This window comes from Chlorocebus sabaeus, chromosome 21 (genome assembly GCF_047675955.1).
Source record: "Chlorocebus sabaeus isolate Y175 chromosome 21, mChlSab1.0.hap1, whole genome shotgun sequence".
Taxonomy (NCBI): Eukaryota; Metazoa; Chordata; class Mammalia; order Primates; family Cercopithecidae; genus Chlorocebus; species Chlorocebus sabaeus.
The window spans coordinates 65,372,273-65,397,267 of record NC_132924.1 but is presented as its reverse complement, the minus strand read 5'-3'; the positions used below and the strand labels follow the sequence as shown (position 1 = coordinate 65,397,267).

At 38.4% G+C, this 24,995-nt stretch overlaps 1 protein-coding gene across 3 annotated transcripts in view; it reads right to left on the bottom strand.

Annotated features, from left to right (window-relative positions):
* ABCB1 (ATP binding cassette subfamily B member 1) overlaps positions 1 to 24,995 on the bottom strand; it is a 125,962-nt gene that overhangs the window by 18,772 nt on the left and 82,195 nt on the right. For all 3 annotated transcript variants that reach the window (XM_073009145.1, XM_007982290.3, XM_007982288.3), the window contains 7 exons: positions 23,217 to 23,378; positions 22,169 to 22,345; positions 21,455 to 21,601; positions 18,666 to 18,773; positions 16,560 to 16,637; positions 13,750 to 13,833; positions 8,640 to 8,843 (listed from right to left, as the gene is read on the bottom strand). In XM_073009145.1, the coding sequence (XP_072865246.1) occupies positions 8,640 to 8,843; positions 13,750 to 13,833; positions 16,560 to 16,637; positions 18,666 to 18,773; positions 21,455 to 21,601; positions 22,169 to 22,345; positions 23,217 to 23,378 (960 nt within the window). The remainder of the gene's footprint in view (positions 1 to 8,639; positions 8,844 to 13,749; positions 13,834 to 16,559; positions 16,638 to 18,665; positions 18,774 to 21,454; positions 21,602 to 22,168; positions 22,346 to 23,216; positions 23,379 to 24,995) is intronic.

Here is a 24,995-nt window from a genome sequence, read left to right as displayed (position 1 = left end):
GATTTGGTAATGATGGAAGCAATTTTGGAGGTGGTGGAAGCTACAATGATTTTGGCATTTACAACAATTAGTCTTTACATTTTGGACCCATCAAGGGAGGAAACTTTGGAGGCAGAAGCTCTGGCCCCTTTTGCTAGTAGAGGCCAGTACTCTGCCAAACCATGAAACCAAGGTAGCTATGGCAGTTCCAGTAGCAGCAGTAGCTACGGCAGTGGCAGAAGATTTTAAATTACTGCCAGGAAACAAAGCTTAGCAGGAGATAAGAGCCAGAGAAGTGACAGGGAAGTTACAGTTTACAACAGATTTGTGAACTCAGACAAGCACATTAGTGGCAGGGCCTAGCTGCGACAAGAATACATGTTTAGACAAATACTCATGTGTATGGGCAAAAAACACGAGGACTATATTTGTGACTAATTGTATAACAGGTTATTTTAGTTTCTGTTCTGTGGAAAGTGTAAAGCATTACAACAAAGGGTTTTAATGTAGATATTTTTTTGCACCCATGCTGTTGATTGTTAAATGTAACAGTATGATCATGACGCTGAATAAATGTGTCCTTTTAAAAAAAAAAAAAAAAAGGTATATTTTACACATTTGCATAATTTTTTTCCTAAGGGCATAAATATATTTAACAAGATTGGAATGAAACTCTATATTTAGCTCTATATCATTATTTTTTACCCTCATATCAAAAGCATTTTCCAAGTTCATTAAATACACATTAATAATGAGATGTGTAATGAGTCCTTTAATATCATAACCAATTAAGCATTCCTTTATTGTCGAGCCAGGTTTTCCACTTCTTTTTTATTAAAAATAATGGTGAGATAAACATCTTTGTACCTAAACATTTGTCTGTGTTGAATTGGTTTATTAGGAAAATTTCTTAAGGTGAAATTAATAGGTCAAAGAAAACTAACTTTTTTTTTTTTAAGAGACAGGGTCTTGCTCTGTTGCCCAGGCTAGAGTGCAGTGGCTATTCACAGGTGTTAGCATCATAGCTCACTGCAGCCTCACACACTTGGGTAAGCAATCCTCCTGCCTCAGTCTGCCAAGTAGCTAGGACTACAAGCACATGGCACTACACCTGGCTTGAATGAAGCTTTTTTAACTTTTTAAGGAATGTGGCACATACTATCAAGCTTGGGCTGGGTGTGGTGGCTCATGCCTGTAATCCCAGCAGTTTGGGAGATGGAGGCAGGTGGATCATTTGAGGGAAGGAGTTTGAGATCAGCCACAGCCAACATGGTGAAACCCTGTTTCTACTAAAAATACAAAAATTAGCTGGGCATGGTGGCACATGCCTTAATTCCAGGCTACTGGGAGGCAGAGGAAGCGCCTGAACCTGGGAGACGGAGGTTGCAGTGAGCCAAGATGGTGTCACTGCACTCCAGCCTGGGCAATAGAGTGAGACTCCATCTTAAAAAGGAAGTTTCCATCATTCAATTATGTTGTAATTGAATGTTACTTCCAACAAGGCAATTTGATTAGAAACACACATCCTTCATCATCTCTGGAGTCTGAGTAAAAGGATATGGAAAAAGCAAAGAACACCAGTGTACAAGATGAGATTTCAGCCTACATCAGCCGCACCACCTTGAACCAAAATGCTGTCTCATTTTCCTCATTTGCGAAATGAGGAGGATGGACTAGAGGGTCTCTAAAGTCCCTTTTAATGCTATGATTCTAACAGAAATAATTTCCAGAATTATAAGTCACCAAGAGAAATGACTCCTTATTGTTTAAGATGTTCTTCCTCTCTTTGGCCTCTACACTGGTCAGAACAGATTCTAATAAAGACACATTTAATTTAGCATGTTTTATAGCTTAAAAATCATAAATGTGAAATTCCATTTATTCTCTGAATTCTACATAAATTACCTAACTTCAAACATAACAGCAGCACTTCATAAGACATTAAGTCAGTTTTGAAGACTAATATCAAAAGCTATTAGAAGTAAAAAAAGTAACATTCTTAGAAACAAAAACTTGTTTAAAAATAAAATTAAAAATAGTATTCTTACACTGACAGGCCAAGAAGATTGAATTATGTTTACCATAAGCTACTTAGAAAGTTAGGAAAATGTCAGGTTTATGTTAAAATATTTTATAAACTTCTTTTACACATTATAAAAATGATATATAGTCATTTTAGAAAACCGTAAAAGTGCAGAAAGCAAAAGGCGAGAAGAAAAAATTCACCTTCAAATTCCCAAAGACAATCCTTTTGTCAGACGCATTAGAAATATTTCTAATTATCAGAATTCAAACAAACAGGTTTTCCAGATTAGTAAGAAAACTCAACAGACTATAACAATGTCTGCTGAAAAATAGACTTTACTGTATATTTCAGTGTAATGGTTTTAAGAAATATTTTCTGTGCACCATTTTCTAAGGCAGGAGTGTCTTGTCTGAGATTGGTTTGTAAATGTCATTGCTTTTTAGTATGTACTTAGCCCAATAAAAGTGGGAGTTTGAGTCACAGACCTTGCATGGTGAGTAAAACAGCATAATAACTTCAGGACTGTCTTCATCTTGACACACAATGAAGCAATTAGGAAAAGGCTTAATTAGCACCCTGCATCCTCACAGCTTCATTTATTCCAAGAGTTTTAAATGGAGACTCAGTAATTACCACGAGGAGAGAGAACTTCTAATTCAAGAACAAATAGCATCGAGTTTCCCTCAGAAACTGTTATGTACTAAATAATTTTGAAGAAATAAAAATGTATGTTTCTAGAAAGAAAAAACAGCCTCCTGACATTACTCTTCCCACCCTCAAATAAACAAGTTTATGGCTTTTATTTCTGAAAAGGAAAAAAGTATCTACAATGGAGCCTTGGACAACATAGGGATTAGGGAGACTGACCCCTCATGCAGTTGAAAATTCACATGTAACTTCCGACTCCCCCAAAACTCGACTACTAATAGCCTGCTGTCAACCAGAAGTCTTACCAATAACACAGCCAATTAACATATATTTTGTATGTTATATGTATTTGTATTTTTATAACAAAGTAAGCTAGAGGGAAGAAAATGTTACTAAGAAAATCACAAGGAAGAGAAAATATATTTACTATTCATTAAGTGGAAGTAGATCAATTATAAAGGTCTTTATCTTCACCATCTTTATATTGAATAGGCTAAGGAAAAGGAGGAAGAAGAGGGATTGGTCTTGCTGTCTCAAGGGTAGTACAGGGGAAGAGGCAGAGGAAGTGGAAGGAACGGCGGGAAAGGCAGGCACAACTGGTTACTGACATGCATTGCGGTCTCTGTCTGACTTTTTGCTTTTTCATTTCTCTAAAAATGTTTCAATATGGTACCAATCCTACCTCCACTGTTTGCTTCAGTTTCAGTGCCTGTATCACAGAAGGGTCTATGTCATAAAACAAGTTAAAAGCAGTCCTGAGTAACGGAAACTCTTTTGCCAGATTGTGTAAAGTCAGTTTTCTGGCACTGCTTCTCCTATATCTTCTTTCTCACTGTTTGGCACTGGTTTGGAAACACTCATCTTTATCAAATCATCTTCTGTTAATTCCTCTGGTGTGATGTTTATTTGCTCTTGAATTTCTCCAAAATCTATACCTTGAAAGTCTTCACCCACCACTTTTTTTTTTTTTTTTTTTTTTTCATATCTCCTATCTCTTTTTGTGATTTCCTTGATTGGCTCTGTCATAAATCCTGTGAAATCATGTACATCTGGACATAGTTTTCTTCAGCAGAAATTTATCGTTTTAGGATTACAGACTTGCATGATGTTCTTCTCTATGATGGCTCTCTACCATAGCGTTAACAATCCTTTCTGTAGAGTACCATGTGCTTTGTGATGAGCCTTAAAAATCCTTATGAGTGGCGAGGCACAGTGGCTTACACCTGTAATCCTAGCACTTTGGGAGACTAAGGCGGGAGGATCGCTTGAGCTCAGGAGTTCAAGACCAGCCCAGGCAACACACTGAGACTTCATGTCTATAAAAAATTTATTAAAAAAAAAAAAAAAAAAAAAGATTCGTATAACCCTCTCATCTAAAGGCTGAATTAGAGACATGTTTGGGAGGCAAGCAGACCACTTCAATACTTTTGATATTAAACTCGTGAGTTCTGGGTGGCCGGGATCATTGTCTAATATCAAAAGAACTTTAAAAGGCAGTCCCTTACTGTCTAGGTACTTCCTGACTTCAACGACAAAGCATCAATGTAACCAATCCGGAAAAAGGGCTCTCATTGTCCACGCCTTCTTTTTGTACAATCAAAAGACTGGCAGCTGAGGCTTATCTTTTCCCTTCAAGGATCAGGGATGAGCAGTTTTACACATAAGGGCATATCTCTACATATGGACTCATCCTAAACCTGACTGTATTTACACGAAACAGCAGAGTTAGTCTATTCCTTTCTGACGTAAATCCTTGGACTTGCTTTTCCTCCTTATTAATAAAAGTCCTTGGTGGCATTTTTTTTTTTTTTAAATAGGGCACTTTCCACTGCATTAAATACCTTATCAGGCAGATATTCTTTCTTCTCAATGATTTTTTTAAAATAGCATCTAGGAACATTTCTACTGCCTCTTGATTGGCAGAAGTTGCTTCTCCTGCTATCTTGACATTTTTTTAAAGCCAAATCTCTTTCTAAAATTATCAAACCATCCTTTGCTGGCATTAAATTATCCAGCTCTAGATCCTTCATCTTACTTTTAATTTGAATTGACTTTGCTTTTCCTCTAATCATATTAGAGTCTACAGGTATGCCTTTCTTACAGCAATCCTGCACCCATGTAAAAGCTGCATTTTCAATATGAGATAAAGGTATTGTACAAAAAGTGCAAGGTTTTTGCACCTGCTGTTGTAGCTGCAGTGATGGCTTTTATGAATTTTGTTTTTTTGTTGTTGTTGTTGTTTGTTTTACAATGGTTCTTATGCTAGATTCATTTATCTTGAAATGGCAGGCAACTAACTGCAGCTGCAGACCTCACATCTATAGTACACATCAAGCAGTTCAACTTTTTCCTGTAATGTCATGACTTTTCTCTGCTTATTGGGAGCACTTCCAGCATCACTAGTGGTACTTCATATGGGTTCCCTGGTATTATTTAGTGTTTATGATATTGCACTAATCATGAGTTTTAAAATATGCAAGAACCATGAGAGATCACTTTTTACTGCAATATGCAATTTACTGGAGAGAGGAACTGCTCCTGCTGAGATGATTAGTGTCACTGCATTTTAAGCAGATACAACACTTGAGCTCACTGCAGTAGCAGCAGGAAGTGGCTACAAAATTACTGGGGTAGTACAGTACATACTATGTTTTTACTTTATGATTTAACACTATGTATTAGTCTGTTCTCACGCTGCTAATAAAGACATACCTGAGATTGGGTAATTTATAAAGGAAAGAGGTTTTAGTGGACTCACAGTTCCACATAGCTGGGGAGGCCTCACAATCATGGCGGAAGATGAAGGAAGAGCAGAGGGACATCTCACATGGCAGCAGGCAAGACAGCATATGCAGGGGAAATCCCCTTTATAAAATCATTAGATCTCATGAGACTTATTCATTATCATGAGAATAGCATGGGAAAAACCCACCCCCATGATTCAATTACCTCCCACTGGGTCCCTCCCATAACATGTGAGGATTATTACAATTGGAGGTGAGATTTGGATGAGGACACACAGCCAAAGCATGTCACACTGTATCTTTACAGTTGTTGACATGTGTCTTAACTGTGAATGATGCCATATATGGTCTGTAAGTGTTTGTGTGGATAAAATTTGATCATTTTTAACTTTTTAAATAATAAGTTTGTGTATATCTTATGGTAGTAAATGATAAGACTAGTAACTATATATATTTTATGCATTTATAATATGCTTAACTTTTTCTTAATTTTTTGATATTTCTAGGCTACATGGCTTGTGAGTTTTTTCAAATTGTTGCAAATCTTCAAAAAATTTTCCAATACATTTATTGAAAACAAACTACATATAAGTGGACCCACTCAGTTCAAACCTGTGCTGTTCAAGGGTCACCTGCATTTTATAGAAATGCTTACTAGTCCACAATAATGTGCTGAAAAACTACAGAGCACAGATCACAGGCAGGGTAGAGGTTATGAGCAGATTTTGACCTCATGCAGTCAGAATAAGAGTGGGCTCTAATGTCGTATACACCATTAATCAATAAACAAATCATACACCATTAACCAATAAACAAATAAATAGGAAAGAAACATCAAGGGCTGACAAGTATCATGAATTAATTCAGGTGTCAGGAATGGCCTCTCTGAAAAGGTAATAATTTTAGGGTATGAATAATGTAAAGTCAGCCAAGAGAAGATCAGAGGCAATCAGCTTAAAACGTTCCAGGAATTGCAAGAATGTCCACTGGGCCAGGGCACGCAGGCATAAGAGACCGTGATGCCAGATAAGGTCATAAAGGTCATCAGGAGTTCAATCATACAGAGTTTGATAATCCATGATGAAAGATTAGATTTTGTTCCAAGTATGATAAGAAGCCATTTGGGACTCTGAAGTAAGGGTTGACATTATCAGATTTGTATTTATGAGAGATCAGAATGACTTCTGTAAGAATGTAGAATATAGTTGGACAAGAATGGAAGGAGTAGAAGCAGGGAGATTGGTTAGGAGGCTGTTGCTGTGTGACTGTGAGCAAGTTACTTGATCTCTCTGAATCTTGGATTTCATTATCTATCCAACAGGGAGAGTTCAACAGGGTTATTGAGAGCATTAAATTAGATCATGTATTTAGAGCTGTTAGTATGATACTTGTTATATAAGAAGTACTAAACAGCAGCTTGAGAATTGTGATCAGGTGGAAGTTGATTTTCAATATTATGTGGACTGGTTGGTGCAGAATCACTACTTTCCCTACCTACTTCCGCCCCTCTCATGAGCCACCCCTGAATTAGAACATGTATCACATCCCTGACCTTTACTCTGAAAATCTGCCATATCCACACATAATTCATTTCCATCTGTCCCCTTCCTTTGGTCCCCCTGACAGGACTCCAAGAGTCTTAAATCTCATTGTCACTTCAAAGGTGCTAACCTGTGGTTTGCATGAATTAGCTTGGGATCAGATTGGATCATCTTCTTCCTAAAAGCAATCTAAGACTCCCCACTGGGACATTTCAAATACCTCACTGTTAACTAGAATACTTTCTCCTTTTTTTGTATTTTGTCCTAGATTTTTCCATCTTCTCAGGGGAAGAGTCAACACCATGGGGGAGATCCCCAAAGTATAGTATTAAATGGAGTCATTGGCACAGAATGTATTCCCCAGCAGGGGCCAATGTTACTTGAGCCAGACCACAATAGACCCCTGTGGGTCAACACCATCCTGATGTACCTCCAGAAATGGGCCTCTGGGAGCCTGATAGGATGCCTGACATGAAGTTTGATCCCTACAGACACTGGCTGGGGAGGCACTACAGCTGGGCCAAAAGATTTTCCAGAGAGAACCCCCCAAAAATGGGATAGTCTGAAGAGATAGCAAAGAGGTAAAGGATAAAGCATTAGTGGCAATGACCAACATCTGGGGCCTTCCTCATCATTCACTTGGTGAGGTAGCTGGGCCTACTGACAACCAGAGCCACTCTGATCTGTGTGAGTCCACTCTGATCTGTGTGAGTCCCTGCCCTAACTCCTGGGAACCTCAGAACGTTCATCACACATATATCCCTGTCCTAAATGTTAGTTATGGCAGTCCGCCCTGCTCTGACCTCTCATTTCCACTATGATACAGGTCATGTGATATCAGACTGCGTTCTGCCATCAGAGGAACTCTTCATTTTATAACAGAAAGAGAAACAACTTTGGAGCACAACTGTCTGAGTTTGAATTCTGGCTCCAAGATCTATCAGCTCTAAAGTCCAGAGCCATGACCTGCCTGTGTGTGCCTCTGCCCCACCAGAAAAATGAGATAATAGACCCCATATGGTTGCTATAAGGAGTAAGACATTTGCCAGGAAACACAGTAAATGCCACATAAGCATTTGTTAAATAATGGGAAAAAATAGACAAGCATGCAGGGGGAAAAAACAAGAAGTAAAAAAAGGGTAAAGATAAATAGAAATAAGATGAAGAGAGGAGCACGATAAAAAAAAGAAAGAGTGGTAGTAATTTAAAACAGATATAATAAATACCCCTAGGGTTTTTCCATATTTAATCTCCCCCCTTACATGTACAAATAAAATGGGTTTACTTTCCTTAATAAAGGAATGGATTTAACTTTGAAAGAAAAGAAAGAAAAGAAGAAGGGAAGGAAGGAAAAAAGGAAAGAAGGAAGGAAGGAGTGGAGAGAGAGTGAAAGTGAGAGAAAAGAAAGAAGAAAATAACTAAGGGAACGAGGAAAGTGAGTAGGAAGGAAGAACAGTGTGAAAACAAAGGCCTGAAAATTGAAAAAGTTTGTTAAAGTTAATTATCAGTTTTTGAGTCCAAGAACTGGCTTTGCTACTTTCTGTAAGTTTCTAATTTACTGAATAAGCATAAAAAAGATTGCTTTGAGGAATGGTTATAAACACATTCTTAGAGCATAGTAAGCAGCAGGGAGTAACAAAACACCACTGATTAGAATATTTTACTCTACTTGAGTAATCAATCACATTTAGTTTGACTCACCTTCCCAGCACCTTCTAGTTCTTTCTTATCTTTCAGAGCTTGTCCAGACAACATTTTCATTTCAACAACTCCTGCTATTGCAATGATGGGTACAATTGCTAAGAGTAACAGTGTCAGTTGCCAACCATAGATTAAGGATATAATTATTCCTGTCCCAAGATTTGCTATATTCTGGGTAATTACAGCAAGCCTGGAACCTATAGCCTGCAAAACAAAACATATTAGAGAAACTTTAAAAATATTATCTTCACAACTCATGCTTCTATTTTCTGAAAACTCACCTTCATGAGACTATCTTCATTATTTTCTCAGTAATGAACTAAAAAGTAAAGGTTTACTTATAAGTTTATTGAGTTTCTACAGTAAGAATTTCCATGACTTCAGAATGCTGAAAGTAGAATATCAACAATCTAGAGTTCAATTACATATTCCTATTTCTTCGGATCTTTTAATACCAAGAAAACCTTCGTTAATCACAGCAACATTACTAAAGCAATCCCTGCAAATCAGCAAGATAAAGGAGTCTGACAAACTGGGAATTATGGAAATTTCCAATGTTAGGTATATAATTACTTATAATTTAAGCCTAATATTTATCATTAATAATATTCAAATATATCTGGGTCTGTTTGAGATATAATGTTTAATTTGGAAAAAATACAGAGTTGAAAATTATGGAATTTAATTTAAGATAATAAGTGGGCATTATTGTCTTCCCCTTGAATTCCAGAGGGAGTCTGAAGCATGACTTTCATTAGTGTGTGCTGATTTCCAGCTCTAAAGTCAGAAGTCAAACTACAAAGTGAATTTAATCCACCACTGTATAAAGTCCAACTGTAAACCAGATTTCCAACTCTGAAACCAAAAGTCAAGCTACAAAGTCAGTTTAGTCCATCACTCTATAATTTAGTCCAACACATCTCCTCTACCCTGGAAATATTCTGTGCCCTCAAGCCATTCCAAATGCCTGCTCTGGCCCCAGACCTGCTTTTTCTGAATAGGGGCTGGGTAAAATAAGGCTGAGACCTACCAGGCTACATTCCCAGGGGGTTAGACATTCTAAGTCACAGGATGTGACAGGAGGTCAGCACAAGATACAGGTCACTAAGATCTTGCTGATAAAACAAGCTGTGGTAAAGAAGTCAGCCAAATCCTACCAAAAATCAAGATGGTGACAAAAGTGACCTCTGGTTGTTCTCACTGCTCATTATACGTGAATTATAATACATTAGCATGCTCAAAGACACTCATACCAGTGCCATGACAGTTTACAAATGCCATGGCAATGTTACCCTATATGATCTAAAAAGGGGAAGAACTCTCAGTTCTGGGAAGAGCCCACTCCTTTTTCTAGGAAACTCATGAATAATCCACCCCTTGTTTAGCAGGTAATCAAGAAGTAACAATAATAAGTATAAGCAGCTAAGCATCCCATGCTGCTGTTCTGCCTATGGAGTAGCCATTCTTTATTTTTTCACTTTCTTAATAAACTTGCCTTCACTTTATGGATTCGCCTTGAATTCTTTCTTGCACAAGATCCACGAACCCTCTTTCAGGGTCTGCATTGGGATCCCTTTCTGGTAGCAATAGAATCCTTTATAATTCCCTACACTAATCCCTACAAAATCATTTAACACCTGTCTGATATAAACACCAGAATTGTACTTAGGAAAAGAGTGCTGTAACTATCAGTAGCCTTTAAATACATTAAATTCCATACCATGGAGCTGCACCAGGGCTGAAAGAGATATCATAAATAATATAACACCTGTATATTTAGTTGATGCAATCACTGAGCTTATATTAAAGGGATGATTTGCCAAATTTGGGATAAATCAGACTAGAATGGTTTTCAAAGCCAGCTCTCTGCATTTCACATCTGTAGTTTGAAGGTCAAAGGATGCAAGCTGGAGAAGGGCTGTGCCACAGGGATGATATAGGTTGCTCCTGTTCTCAGTATCTACAAGTTCTACTCAGAGCTCATTTCCCACCACAGCTACTGACTTATGTGCTTGTGAGAGAAGCTCTTAGAATATCACCTACAATCACTTCTCGGTGTGAGTTCATGGCAGAGGAATTACCCGGCTATATAACCTTTCAGACATATAAATGTGCAGCTTTGGATAGTAGTGAAGGGCTACAGAAATAAATAAGATGGATTAAAGATGGCAAATTCTTTAATGTACCAAAAAGAGTAACTAAAAAGTCTAAGACCTTAAACCGCAAGGAGATTTAACTCCTCAGCTTCATTTGATTTAGCACTTCAGACATTACACTGGTTACTGTTTCTTTATTCTGAAGATTAACACTCACTGTCCTACATCTATTCCTATAGAGTAGGAGTCTATAGAAATATGAGGACTAAGATGAACGGAAGAGCACAGCTTAGTAGCCAGAAAATTTTCATTGTAAAGACTAGGGTTGAGGGGAGGAACCAAAACCTATCAGCCAAAAACAGATCAGTTAGTGGTATAAAGTAGATCCAACAGTCCTCTCTCAGCCAATCTGTGATAACAGCTACACTGGGCTTTCCTAAGTTGACAGTGTTTGCCAACCTGCTCATTTCCTCTTCCCTGGTCTTTCCTTTTTAGCCCTGTTCTAAGTTCTGGAAAATAGTTTTGCCTGAGTGGCTCACATAAGGTGAGTGCAGCCATCTTGGCAGGGCCATGGAAGTGCCAGTTCGAGGTGTCTTTGGGGAAAAAAGTGAAAAGCAGAAGGTTGACCCCAGCAGGCAATTAGAGACAGTGAATATGGCAAAGGGCCTCACAAACAGCTCTGTGGAGGGAAAAAGTGACCACCAATTTTACAAATATGGGAACTCACTGTGGCCTAAGGCAGGTCATAACACCAGAGGAATTTGAGAGGAAGGAAGAAAAACTGCAATACAGAATGCCCTGAATACATCTGCTCCGGGTTCCGCTGCAAAAGACTGAGTTGCCTCCAGGATTGTGTCTTCCACGTCAAATGTGATGCGGGATGTTTGTCCATCAAGGCACATGAGCCCATACCACAGGATCTGTGTCATACTGTGCAATGTCACATTGCACTGGTTACTGTTCCTTTATTCCAGAGACTAATGCTCACTGTCCTACATATATTCCTCCTACAGAGTAGGAGTCTATACAGTTCTGAGGACCAGAATGAATGCAGCAGCACAGTAAAACTTATTTGGTAAACCAATTATAGAAAAGGTTTACTAAAGTTAGCAGTGCAAAGTTTAGCCTTCTTGATATCTACACATGGATGTCTAATACAGACATCACAAACTTACCATGTCTCATACAGAACTCTCCATTCTCCCCCAAGCCTGCTTCTCCAACAGGCTTCTGAATTTCATAAAGATCAACTCCAGCGGGGCATGGCAGCTCACACCTGTAATCTCAACACTTTGGGAGGCTGAGGCAAGAGGATCGCTTGAGCCCAGGAGTTCAAGACCAGACTGGGCAGCATAGGGAGACCCTGTCTCTACAAAAGATTTAAAAATTAGCAGGACATGGTGGTGCACACCTGTGGTCCTAGCTAGCAGGAAGGCTGGAGAAGGGAGGATTGCTTGAGCCCATGAGTTCTAGCTTATAGTGAGCTATAATAACACCACTGTAGTCTGGCCTGGGCTACAAAGAGAGTAGCCCAGGGCTACTCTCTTTAAAAAAAACAAAAACTCAACTCCATTTTTCTCCATTGTGCAGGTAAAAAATAATTGGAGTCATCTTTAAATTCCCTTTATCTCATATCCATCATCTAATCCAACCAATACATTCTATTGGCTGTACATCTAAAATATATCCAGAATTAATTATATCTTAAAATTTTGTATAACCTTTTGTATAACCACATTAGTCTAAAACACTATCATCTCTGTCCTGGATTACTGCAACAGCCTCCTTCTATGCTTGCCCCTTTTGGCCTATTCACACTGTTTCTTCTTTTCACTCACTTTATTCCAGCTACTTTGTCTTCTTTTCTTTTCTTTTCTTTTCTTTTTTTTTTTTTTTTTTTTTTTTTTTTTTTTTGAGACATAGTCTTGCTCTGTCACCCAGGCTGGAGTGCAGTGGTGCGATCTCAGCTCTACAACCTCCACCTCCTGAGTTCAAGCAATTCTCATGCCTCAGCCTTCCAAGTAGCTGGGATTACAGGCATGCACCTGTAATTACATTCTATACAACTTGATCTAAATCCTGATTTTTATTGTTTTGTTTGCTTTAAGCAAAGAAGTTTGTATTAAAACAACAATTACAAAGAGGAGCTGGTACCATTCCTTCTGAAACTATTCCAAACAACAGAAAAAGAGGGACTCCTAAGGTTTATATTTCAATGTTATAACTCTATGTGTTTCCTCATTCATAGCTTAATTTATTCTTAAAGAAGCCCTATATATTAGATAGAAGAAATGTTAGTATAGTACTATCTTCCAGAAAGATTTAAAGATAAAGATGGATAAGGTTCAAGAGGGGAAAAGACACACCAGAGATCACATGAATTTTTTCAAATTCTACATCATTTTGTGGACTTTTGCCATAAACAGTTGTAGAAGAAATTGTCACTTCAGCCAAAAATCAAAACCTGCTGGTTCAATAGTATCTAGTTATATCAAGAGATTCATACAGTAGCAAAATTTATTACAATTATTAAAGTTTAAAGTTATTAAAGATAAAGACTAAAGTTATTCTATCCTTGCTTTAACTTTTTAATGTGCTTTTCATTTCTTTCAATCTATATTTTAGAGGACTGTCTTCCCTCCCTTCTGTAACCACAGTGACCCTAAACTTTCTTACAGCAATTAAATACATCCTTTCTTCAGGAGCAATTACTGTTTTATGTTGATTGAGCACTTTACACTCTCTTTTCTAAATAATGATTCTTCATGCATCTTGTTAATAGCATGAATAATAGCAATAGCAAAAGGTTTATAAGTTATCTATATGCTCTACAGTATATAATGTTTAAATAGTTAACATGTTGCTATAAAAAGCATGTGATATGTTCGTAGGTTAGATATCTATCCAACATTTTCTTAATGATGATAACTAACACCTGTAAGGAGAAAATTAGTTTTATGCTGGGGTCCAAAATGGCCAATTAAGATAAACACCAGTAGAAAGGAGGCACGTACCCCTTTAACTTGAGCAGCATCATTGGCGAGCCTGGTAGTCAATGCTCCAGTGGTGTTTTTAGGGTCATCAAACCAGCTCACATCCTGTGGCACAGAAAATGATTTTATTATCTTAAAGCTCTGTTTATGAGACTCTCTGCTCCAAGAGGGCAGCAACAGGGTCAGTTTTGTTTATACTTATATCCCCGGCATTTAGCACTCAGGATGCGACATTCAATACACAAGAAAGAAACTTAATATAAAAACACATAAATAGATCATTTCATTTGTCACAAAAATTTCTGAGTGCCTACTTTGTCCTGTGCATGATTTCTAAGTGTTGGACCTGTACAAACAAAAAAGACAAAGTAGTTGCTTTTGTGAAGCTTAGATTCTAGAGATGGAAGGTACAAATAAAAGAAAAATTGAGCAGGGTAAGAAGAACAGAAAAGTGAGGGGAGGTGCCATTTTAGTGACTGGGGAGGGGAAAGAGAAGGCCTGTCTAAGGGGACATCTGAACAGAGGCCTGAATGAAGGAAAGGATGAGAATACCTCAGGAAAAGCAGAAAGAGCATGTGCAAAGGCCCTGAGGCAAAGGCTTACCTGATCTGTTCATACACCAGCAAGAAAGCTTTAAAGGCTGCCAGCAGCCTAAAAAGAACTTTTGTGTGAGTTTGTAAAAGCCTCCCCTTCCTCTGGACAGATTTGTGTTCTCATTTGGCTCCTCTGATCTTCCCCTCTCCTACTCTTGGGCAGTGAGCCACTGTGTATGAAATAGATGTTGTGTTGGAAAAGGTGGTTGTAGGAGACGAGATTTGAGAGACAGTGGGGGCCACATAGTGTGTGGCCTTATGGGCAACTGTCAGGATTCCAGATCTTATCCTGTGAGCTACGGGCAGCCTTCAGCAGGTTTGGGCAGTGGGATATGACTTGATTTCTATTTTAGAAAAATGACTCTGGCTGTTTTAAGGTGAACCTACCAGATTGGGATAAGAATGGAGGCAGGGAGATCAGCTAGGAAGCTTCTGCAATGTTGATAGAAAGAGAAGAGTCAAAGATGGCTTCAAGGTTTTTAGCCCAAACAACTGGTAGAATGGAGATGTTGCTTACTGATATGGGGGAAGAGGGAGTAAGGAATAAGTCTGGTGGGGAGGAGAAGAGTCAAAAGCTCAATTTTGGAAATGTTAAACAGTGAAACCCTTATTAGATATCCAATAGAGAGGTTGAACAAGCAGTTAGATAAATGTAGCTCAGGGCAGTACAAATGATTTGAGTCAAAAAGAAATCAACAAAAGTAATCCAGATTAAAATATAACATTCAACATAAAATAAGATTTTCTTTGTAAAACCATTTACATTTTTAAATACACAGATACTAACATGATTGTGAATTTGAAGTATGAATTTATGTGTTTTACAAATAACAGTGGTCCCTAAGAAGTTATCTAAACTGGTTATTTACATTAAAGAAGTATCTATCACTTTTCCCAAAAATATTTAAGAAAAAAAAGTGCTATAATTTATTATAGTATGTATCAACTTGCTTTTCAATATTCTTAAGTGGTTAAAAGTGTCTCTGCACAGGAATGTAACGTCCTTGAACACAGGGACCATTCAGGTTTGAATGCCTTACAATACTAAGTACTAGACCTTGTAAGCAGAAGGCACTTAATAAATGCTTGCTCTACTTAACAATTTATGGAGGAGGCATTCCACTAACCATCAGCTCAGCTGCCAAAGTATAATGGATGTAGCAGTTGGCCTGGAGGCTGGTTGGGTAATGGGAAATTTGGACCTGGAGCAAGGTCAGTGTAGACCTAAGTGGAAACTGAGTTATAAATACAGTTCAACCTAAGAGTTCAAGGACAGGGTTTCCCATCAAACTGTGCTCTCTCACTCAGATTCAGTCCTGGCTCTGTCAGTCACTTGCCAGCAATTTCAATAAATACATTTTGTTTTTAAATGGTGATGGGAGGAATGGGGAAGAACTGAGGAACCAGAGACAGCTGGCAAAATGTGAATGCCCTCTAGAAAACCTAACACACCAAACTGATGCCTCTTAGCCAGGGTTCGAGTATCCCTGGCACATATGGGGCAGACTTCTAAAGCATCATTTTACTCAATGGCAAGTGATTAGTGATTTTTAAAATGGAAAGTTATTAGGTCACATACAAAATTTTCATGATTGTTAAAGGAACTTTCCCCTTTGAACTGGGCTGCTCTGATTTACATTCCTATAATTTCCTTCCCCATTTCCCCAGGAAAACATTCACATGTGTCAATGGTTAGGGTTTTGAAGCTGCAAAATGTGAGCAGCATTCCATTAAACCCATTATCAGCCAGTAACACTGCAGCTTGAACTAGTATTTCAGACTAGCCTCAGAAAAGAAAATGGGCAGTGAGGAATGGGTCACAGGGATGAGTTTTGATTTGTAGAAAGAAAGAGTACAGAGGGCATCTCTTGATGGAAAGAAACGCTTGTGCCCTGGGTTTCCCAGAAGAAAGAAGGAAAGAGAGGAAAGGGATGAGGAGTATCAAAGATGCCTTCTGCCTGCACTGACCACCACTGCTGAGACACAGACTGGAGGTGAATCTATTCTGGAGGCTCTGTCTCAAACTGGTCCAGCTCCTTGTGCCCACCCAGAACAGACAGACAGTAGAGCCTTGCCTGAACCTAGGGGGCAGTTCAGCTGCATCTCTGACATAAGACTGAGGAACAACCAATATAGGAGCTAGGCCCGGGAAACAAGACAGAGCTCCCACTGTCTGAGTCCAAGGCGCACACATGGGGAGTTCTACACATCCCAGGGCACAGCCCTCAATAAACATACCTGTCTGAGCATGGATCGGAAAACCATGTATCGGAGTCGCTTGGTGAGGATCTCTCCAGCTTTGCCAAATGTGAAGCCCTGTGGGCAGGAACATGCCTTGTCAGAGACTCAGCCACCAATTACATAAAAGGAGGGAGAATTGATGTCTTTGCTAAAGCAGGAGATTAGACAAAGTCAGAAAGCCTGATTTCAAGGGCTTGCTGTTTCTGCGACTGTGTGCCATGGCACAAGGCTGTACAGGTGGTATAGACAGAAAAGCCCACTTTACAGAAGAAACTGAGGTTAAGAGAGCCTGATAAGATCCAAAGTCCACAGTTATAAGGTCGCAGAGTTGGAATCTTAATCCAGATCCATGAGAATCCTAACCAGAATGGGAACCCAGAGCCTGAGCTTTTAATTACCCACTGGACTCCCTCCCCATGTTACTAAGAAGAGGAGTTGGGTAGTCTAACATCTTTAGGCATTTTGCTATCTCTGGACTTCTAAGGTCCTATAATTCACAGACTTTGTTCTCACCTGTTTTCCAGGCAAGCTAGGTTCCAGTACCCCCAAGCACCATGATGTTATAAAGGCAGTCCTCTAACTTCTTTTGCTTCACCAATTCAAATTGTCAACATTTAAGGGACCAACTCAAAGCCTGCCTCACTCCAAGTTTCTTAACCAAATTTATATTGAGCAATCTTTACCTCCTCCAAACACCTGTGGTATTAATAGCTGGTATGGCAATCCTGTAAGTAGTTAGAGTGTCACAATTATTCTAGTAAGGACAAATTCCCCAGTGAGACTGTAAGTACTTAGTAAAGAAAGAATTCAGTCTGTTTTTTCTTTTCCCCCTTCTATAATGTCCAGAACAATATTCTATTTTTAAAAAACGTAATACATACTTACATGTTGAATAAAGAGATCTATTCACAGTTTTATCTTTAAAAATTACAGGGGGCTAGTCATTCAATTAATAAGTGATTACCTACTACTGCCTCACGCAGGCCTGGGCACTTGGTCACATGATCCTTTTAATTATCAAGAGGCAGGTACCAGAATCCCTAGTTTACAGCTAAAGAAATAGGCTTAGACAGTTTACTTATGTGCCCAAGGACACAAAATCAGAAACAGGTACAAGGAGCACTTGAACCAAAACCAACACTGTCTTATCATACTAAATAGTATTTATTTATTTATTTATTTATTTATTTAGAGACAGGGACTTACTCTGTTGCCCAGGCTGGAGTGCAGTGGCACGATCATGGTTCACAGTGACCTCCTGGGTTCCTGAGATATTTCCTGCTTCAGCCTCCTGAGTAGCTGAGACTACAGTTGCACACCACCACGGACTGTTAATTTTTGTGTTTTTAACGGAGACAGAGTTTCGCCATGTTGGCCAGTCCGGTCTCAAATTCCTGACCTCAGGTGAGCCACTCGCCTTAGCCTCCCAAAGTGCTGGGATTACAGGCATAAGCCACCAAACCAGGCCCTCATACTAAACTTTTAGAGTACTTAATTCCTTGCCATTTCATTTCAGCCAAATTTTCTGCAAGCTGTAAAAATCTGACTCTTTACAAATGTTTCCTACATTTTTTGTTAGAGGATTGACATTCTTCCATCATTGAAATGGTTCTTTCTTCTTGAACAAAAGTCAAGTGATAAACTCTTCAAACCCTTTTTAAACCCATGTGACCAGTTTATGGGGTTTTTGTTTTTTGTTTCTTTTAGAACACCAGTTTATGTTTTTTGTTTATTTTAGAACACGGGAAGACATTTCTTTGAGTATTTATATTTACTGGCAATACTTATATCCAAACTTATATCCAGGGCTCCCCCACACTCCATTTTTAAGTCCCTGCCTTTCACCTCCAGTCATCACATTAGGCCAAACACTCTGTTCCCTCTGGTTTCATTGCACGAGGTGAGGGTGGAGAGGAGAAGGTAAGCAAGGGAGACAGAGGAGGCAAACGTCGTTTTTCACCATATCAGAAAAACTTGGCTATTAGTATCCATGTTAATAGAAAAGTTCTACTAAAAGGCCAATTACATCGATGTTTATAAATCCCCCCAGTTGAATAATGATGCATTTCTCAAAATGAATATAGTGAAAATAGAGACATTTACCTGAAGGAAAAATGTAATAAAAGAAATAATTCCAAGGACTAGAAACAATAGTGAAAACAAGTTACTATTCTGTCGTTTTGTTTCAGGATCATCATTTCTTGTAAAAACCTGTAAGAAAACATTTAAAGGATTTTTAGTTCAATCAGTGAAGAACCCATCCTGGACCTGACCCATTTCCCATCTGGCCCAGTATTCAGGGGTCAGGAGAGCCACAGTACACTGGAAATCAGGGTTGGCTTTCCTATTGCCAGCCCTAAAGGTGTCTGCATTCTGCCTTCCGTGGAGGCCAGGATAAGTCTATCATTCATAAATTGATCCAATATTTTTTCTGCTCAGGTTCCCTCCTGGAGTCATGAGTGCCACTTCAACTGTGTAAAGTTGAAATCAGAACAAATACTCTCCTCTTCCCTTGGTTGGAACCACATTTACAGCAGTTCATTGCTTTACTATTTGGACATTTCAAACTGTCCTGAGGTGTCTGCAGAAAACCTGATGTGGTTTTTTTGGTGAACCACAGAGCAGTGGTCATTCACTCAGCCCAGGCCTTTCAAAAAGAAAGGAGTTTCCTTGAGCCTGCCTTCTTGGTAGGATGGCCAGTTAGAGAGCCAGTTGGAAACTGCAGCTACCTGACCTAGCACCATACATGAAATGTTTTCCAGAGATGGTTATAAGGGCTAATGGGATGTTTTGGACTAAAGGAACACAGAGAATAACCACTCCTCAGGGAAAGAAAACACTATCTCCTTCACAGTGGGCCAAAATCAGTCTTGTAAGACAGTCACATCCCTAGCCCAGGACAGAGAACTTTACCTTTCATAAAAAAACAGACAAACAACAACGACAAAAAGGATTTTTGAAAAGATTAAATAATTTTTTGACTAGTCAGTCCAACAAAAATCATAACAACTACTAAATTCTTACTCTATGCCAGGCATTATTCTAAGCAAATTCATATATACTATTCCTCTAATCCTGGCAATCATCTCCAGAATGGAGAATGATTTATTATCATCAGTTTTACACAGATAGAAACTGAAGTACAGAGAAGGTAATTAATTTGCTCAAGTTAACACAGTCAGCCAGGGATGACTCAAGGATATAAATCCAAGCAATCTGATGCAGAGCCCACTATCTTCAATGAGGCAGATATCCGGTTGCCTACTCAATATTTAAGAGCTAATATCCCAGCCCTGGGACACTTATCTCCAGACTTATTGTTATATGAAGAATGAGAAAAGTATTAAATCATAACTTGAGGTTTTTCTATAACCAAACCCATTCCTAACTTAACCACTGCCTTTTTTTTTTCTCTGATGATGCCACAGTCTACCCCTCCCCCCATCCCCTAAAAACCTGCAAGACATATGTTAGTGCAAGGATCAGCAAACTATGGGCCACTGGCCAAATGTTTACATAAAGTTTTAATGGAACATAGTCGTGTTTATTCATTTCCACATTGTCCTTGTGTACTACTAGGTCAGAGTTGAGTATCTGCAACAGAAATCATGTGGCGTGCAAAGCCTAAAATATTTACCATCTTACTGTTAATAGAAAAAGTTTGCTGACTTCTGCCCTGGACCATATACTCTACAGAATCAGACATTTGATCACATTCTAAGACTTTTTCTCAACAACTAGAAAAATATCTGGCACAAAGAAGACACAAAAAATAATTCCAGAGGCCAGGCATGGCAGCTCATGCCTGTAATCCCATTACTTTGGGAGGCTGAGGCAGGTGGATCACTTGAGGTTAGTAGTTTGAGACCAGCCTGGCCAACATGGTGAAGCCCTATCTCTACTAAAAATACAAAAATTTTAGCCAGGTGTGGTGGTGCAGGCCTGTAATCCCAGCTACACAGGAGGCTGAGGCAGGAGAATCGCTTGAGCCCAGGAGGCAGAGGGTGCAGTGAGCCAAGATCGCGCCACTGCACTCTAGCCTGGGCGAGAGTGAGCGAGACTTAAAAAATAATAATAATTCTTGAATATATTTAACATTAAACATGAATATCATTAAACATGAATTCATGAATGAATATATTAAACTGAAATAAGCTAGCCAGGCATGGGTAGACCTGAATAGTCATATATGTTTTGTAGAATCAAAAGCCAGTGTTTAGCTTATGCTTCTTGTGGTGATCAATCTCTTTCTCCACAATGTTTTCAGCAGTTACGGCAAGGGTGTCCTCAGCTTGATGTTTGGAAATATGTCACTAAACAGAGAGCTTCCTTTCAGATCGTAACTTTATTGCTGAAAATGCCACCATTAAGATGAGGTGGAACCAACATATGTCAATCTCAATCTTTAGGAAGCTGTTCCTATTTGTTTTAATCTTAGCAAGTGGGATGAAAATTACGTCTTACAAAAGTAGCATGCTAGGCCTGCTCATATCCTGGAAAATATGTACGTTAGAGAACAGTGCATTCTCAAGCCAGTCTGACCAACATTTGAGGAACTCTCTTTGCACATTGGTGAAATGAGAGTTCACAACGTTTGTTCAGAGTCCAGTGTTGGCAGGTATAAGAAAGTCATCTCATCACTTTCATTGACTATTTCAGGAAGCTGGTCCTTAGTTGCCCAGGCTAGAAACCAACTGTGACAACAAAGGAAGGTTCACAAAGTTAGCTTTCCTATCACAAACCAGACTTCCATTCTTACATCTTCAAGCCAATTAGTTTCATAAGAAGATAATGGATTTTGTTGCTTATGTATCCCAGTTCAAACACAGTTTATTCATTCATTCTTCCATCAGGACTCACAAGTAAATCACACAAATGGGCATTACACTTACCCCTATAATCTTTGAAAATATTACTGCAAATGCTGGTTGCAGACCTCCATTTATAATGGCACAAAATACACCAACAACAAAATAAGGCCACTCAGTTAAATTTAGCTTCATAATCCTCCAAAAGGAAACTGGAGGTATACTTTCATCCTAGGAAACACAAATTATTACAACAGTTAATTAAAAACTTTTATAATGTACAGTTCTTGCATATGCACAAAAATTTATAAAGGAATATATCCTATCCTTATTCCTTAAAAAGGAATAAGTGATGACAATTTTGCTTCAAAAAATGTCATAATGATTATTATTTAGCTTCAAAAAAATGCTGACAAATGTTGCTACAATATTCCCTTATTTTTTAAAAAATAAATGATGCTTCCACAAACAATTAACTTTTATTTGGTACTCAGAATCTGACAAGAGTATTTATAAGCAGGAATAAACACAATAGAAACTTTGATATTTGAAGACCCGCTATAGTCTCTTTACATTATAAATTTTAATTCTAAAAATTCTACTGTATAAATTAACACTCTTAAATTCTAACCTGATTCTAAAATGTTGACATCCTGGCCTGTGGAACATTCTAGGGGATAGGACAGGAGGATTCTGGATAGCCCTTTTTTGTTCCCACTCCTAACATAGCCCTAGCCCACCAAACTAGGGGAACCACAGTTGGTGAGATTAAAACAAACTCCTCATCCCCCTTCATACCAGAGCTTCTTTGGTACTAAGCTTTCTGTCTTGGCCTTGTGATCCACGGACACTCCTACGAGTGGATCTTTTTCTTATTAGACTGGATCCTGAATCATGTGAAGACATTTCCAAGGTATCAATTTCACTTTTGGATTCATCAACTGCATTTTCTAATTCAATTTCATTTCCTGCTGTCTAAAATAAACAAGAAATATGCATAAGCTCATTAGGCTGTGTTAACCAATGAAAGCTAATCACTGAATGTCAGTCATCAAGGAAAACAGTAATTTGTTTAGTAACTGCAGAAAAGGATAAAGCTAATCTGCTGGGCTGTTTTTTGTGTGTGTGTGTGTGTCTGTGTGTGTCTATATATGTGTGTGATATTTGGAAATGAAAACCACCAAAGAAGAATTCCCACTGTATATACTGAAATAAACTGGCATTCATTCCATGTATCTTATCTTCTCATGCCCTTTTTTGTGGGTGTTTTGACTCAATCAAGTTTACTCTGGATCAGTGCTGTCAACAGAAATATGGTGCAAGCCATGCTGTGAGCCATGTTATTTTAAATTTTCTGGAAGCCATGTTAACAAATGTAAAAAGAAAGAAGTGAAATCAATTTTAATGATATATTTTATTTCACCTAATATATCCAATATATTATTGATATCCTGTGATATCATTCCAATATGTAATCAATATAAAAATTGAGATATTTTGCATTTTTTTGCACTAAGTCTTCAGAACAAGGTGTGCACACTCTACTTAAAACATTCCAATTCAGATTCACTACTGTTTAAATGCTCTACAGGCACATGTGGCTACTGACTACTATAATAGATAACTCACCTTGAAAACTCTTAATTTTTTTATCTGTTTATCCTTCTTTATTTTCCCCTCTTTCAAGAAAGAAAAAAAAAATCTTAAACACTGTGTCGTTCTGAATCCCCCAAGTGTTGTTTCCTACTTTTTAAGATAATCAAATCAAATAATATTTATTTTTAGCATTAAATGCAAAATCAGTTTATCACTGAGATGACAGGAAAATTCTAAAGTTAAACTATACCTGCATTGTGACAAGTTTGAAGTAAATGCCTTTCTCTTTCATGAGCTCATCATGATTTCCTTTCTCCACAATGACTCCATCATCGAAACCAGCGATGACATCGGCATTACGAACCGTAGACAAACGATGAGCTATCACAATGGTGGTCCGACCTTTTCTGGCCTAAAGAGAGAGAAATTTGGTTTTTGAATACATTAACAATTACATGAAGAAACTTATCCGTTCAACATATATTTACTGAACCAATGCTGTGGGCATTGTAAAACCATCAAATCTATGTAAGATAGCCTCTGACTTCAATAAATCTATAGACAATTGATAATAGTTTAAAATGATGTTTTATTGTAATAAATAAAAATACAAATATACCAGTCACATATTAATATTATGTAAGCCTCCAATTATTTTATTTAACATAAATTTGCAGTAATAATTAGGGGCTTGGGCCTGGCACAGTAGCTCACACCTGTAATCTCAGCACTTTGGGAGGACGAGGCAGGCGCATCACAAGGTCAGGAGATCGAGACCACCCTGGCTAACACGGTGAAACCCCGTCTCTACTAAAAATACAAAAAATTAGCGGGGCGTGGTGGCGGGCTCCTGTAGTCCCAGCTACTTGGGAGGCAGAGCGTGTAGTGAGCCAAGATCGTGCCACTGCACTCCAGCCTGGGCAACAGAGCGAGACTCTGTCTCAAAAAAATAATATAAAAATAAAAATAAAATAATCAGGGGCTTGTACAAACCAACAAATTCCTACAGCGCAGGCATTGGTCAATCAAAACAAACACAGGCCATTGTGCTGTACTGGTACACACCAGCTAGTAATCAGCCCTAGGAATCATAATATCCTATCCCACATGACCCCCTGGATGAACAAGACAGACAATAAATGTGAGGCAGCAAAGTCCAGACCTCAGTGTCACACTAACCTGAAATAAATTTTTTTTTTTTTTTTTTTTTTTTTTTTTTTTTTTTTTTTTTTGAGACGGAGTCTCGCTCTGTCGCCCAGGCTGGAGTGCAGTGGCCAGATCTCAGCTCACTGCAAGCTCCGCCTCCCGGGTTTACGCCATTCTCCTGCCTCAGCCTCCCAAGTAGCTGGGACTACAGGCGCCCGCCACCTCGCCCGGCTAGTTTTTTTTGTATTTTTAGTAGAGACGGGGTTTTGCCGTTTTAGCCAGGATGGTCTCGATCTCCTGACCTCGTGATCCACCCGTCTCGGCCTCCCAATGTGCTGGGATTACAGGCTTGAGCCACCGCGCCCGGCCAACCTGAAATAAATTTATGAATTTATTTTATTCAACAAAATATTTTATCCAAGGAGCCTGTGTAAGGCTTAATTTATTCATATGTAAAATGGGGATAATAATACTCTTTACTTCTTAGAGTAGTTGTGATGACTAAATAAAATAATGCACATAAAGTACTCAACACTATGCCTTATCCACAGTAAGTGCTTAATAAGTGATACTTATTCCTAGGTAGAAGAATTATGGAAACATTGAAGAGTCATGTAAGTCTCTTTTATTTTCACAAAGGAACAGAGCCAGATATCCAGGCCTTATCTAAGACTTCTCTAACCTTTGTAATTTTCCGAATGCTCATAATTTTTGTTACTCTGTATTTCTCTCCAGTAACTAGCAATACAATTCTCAAAACCAACACACAACGTTTTCAGGATCAATAGGATAAGTAGAAGTGAAAAACTTCAAAAAGAAAAAATACACAAGAGAAAAATTAGGTGGTAGAAACTAGAAAATATACAAGAAAATAGATCAATTC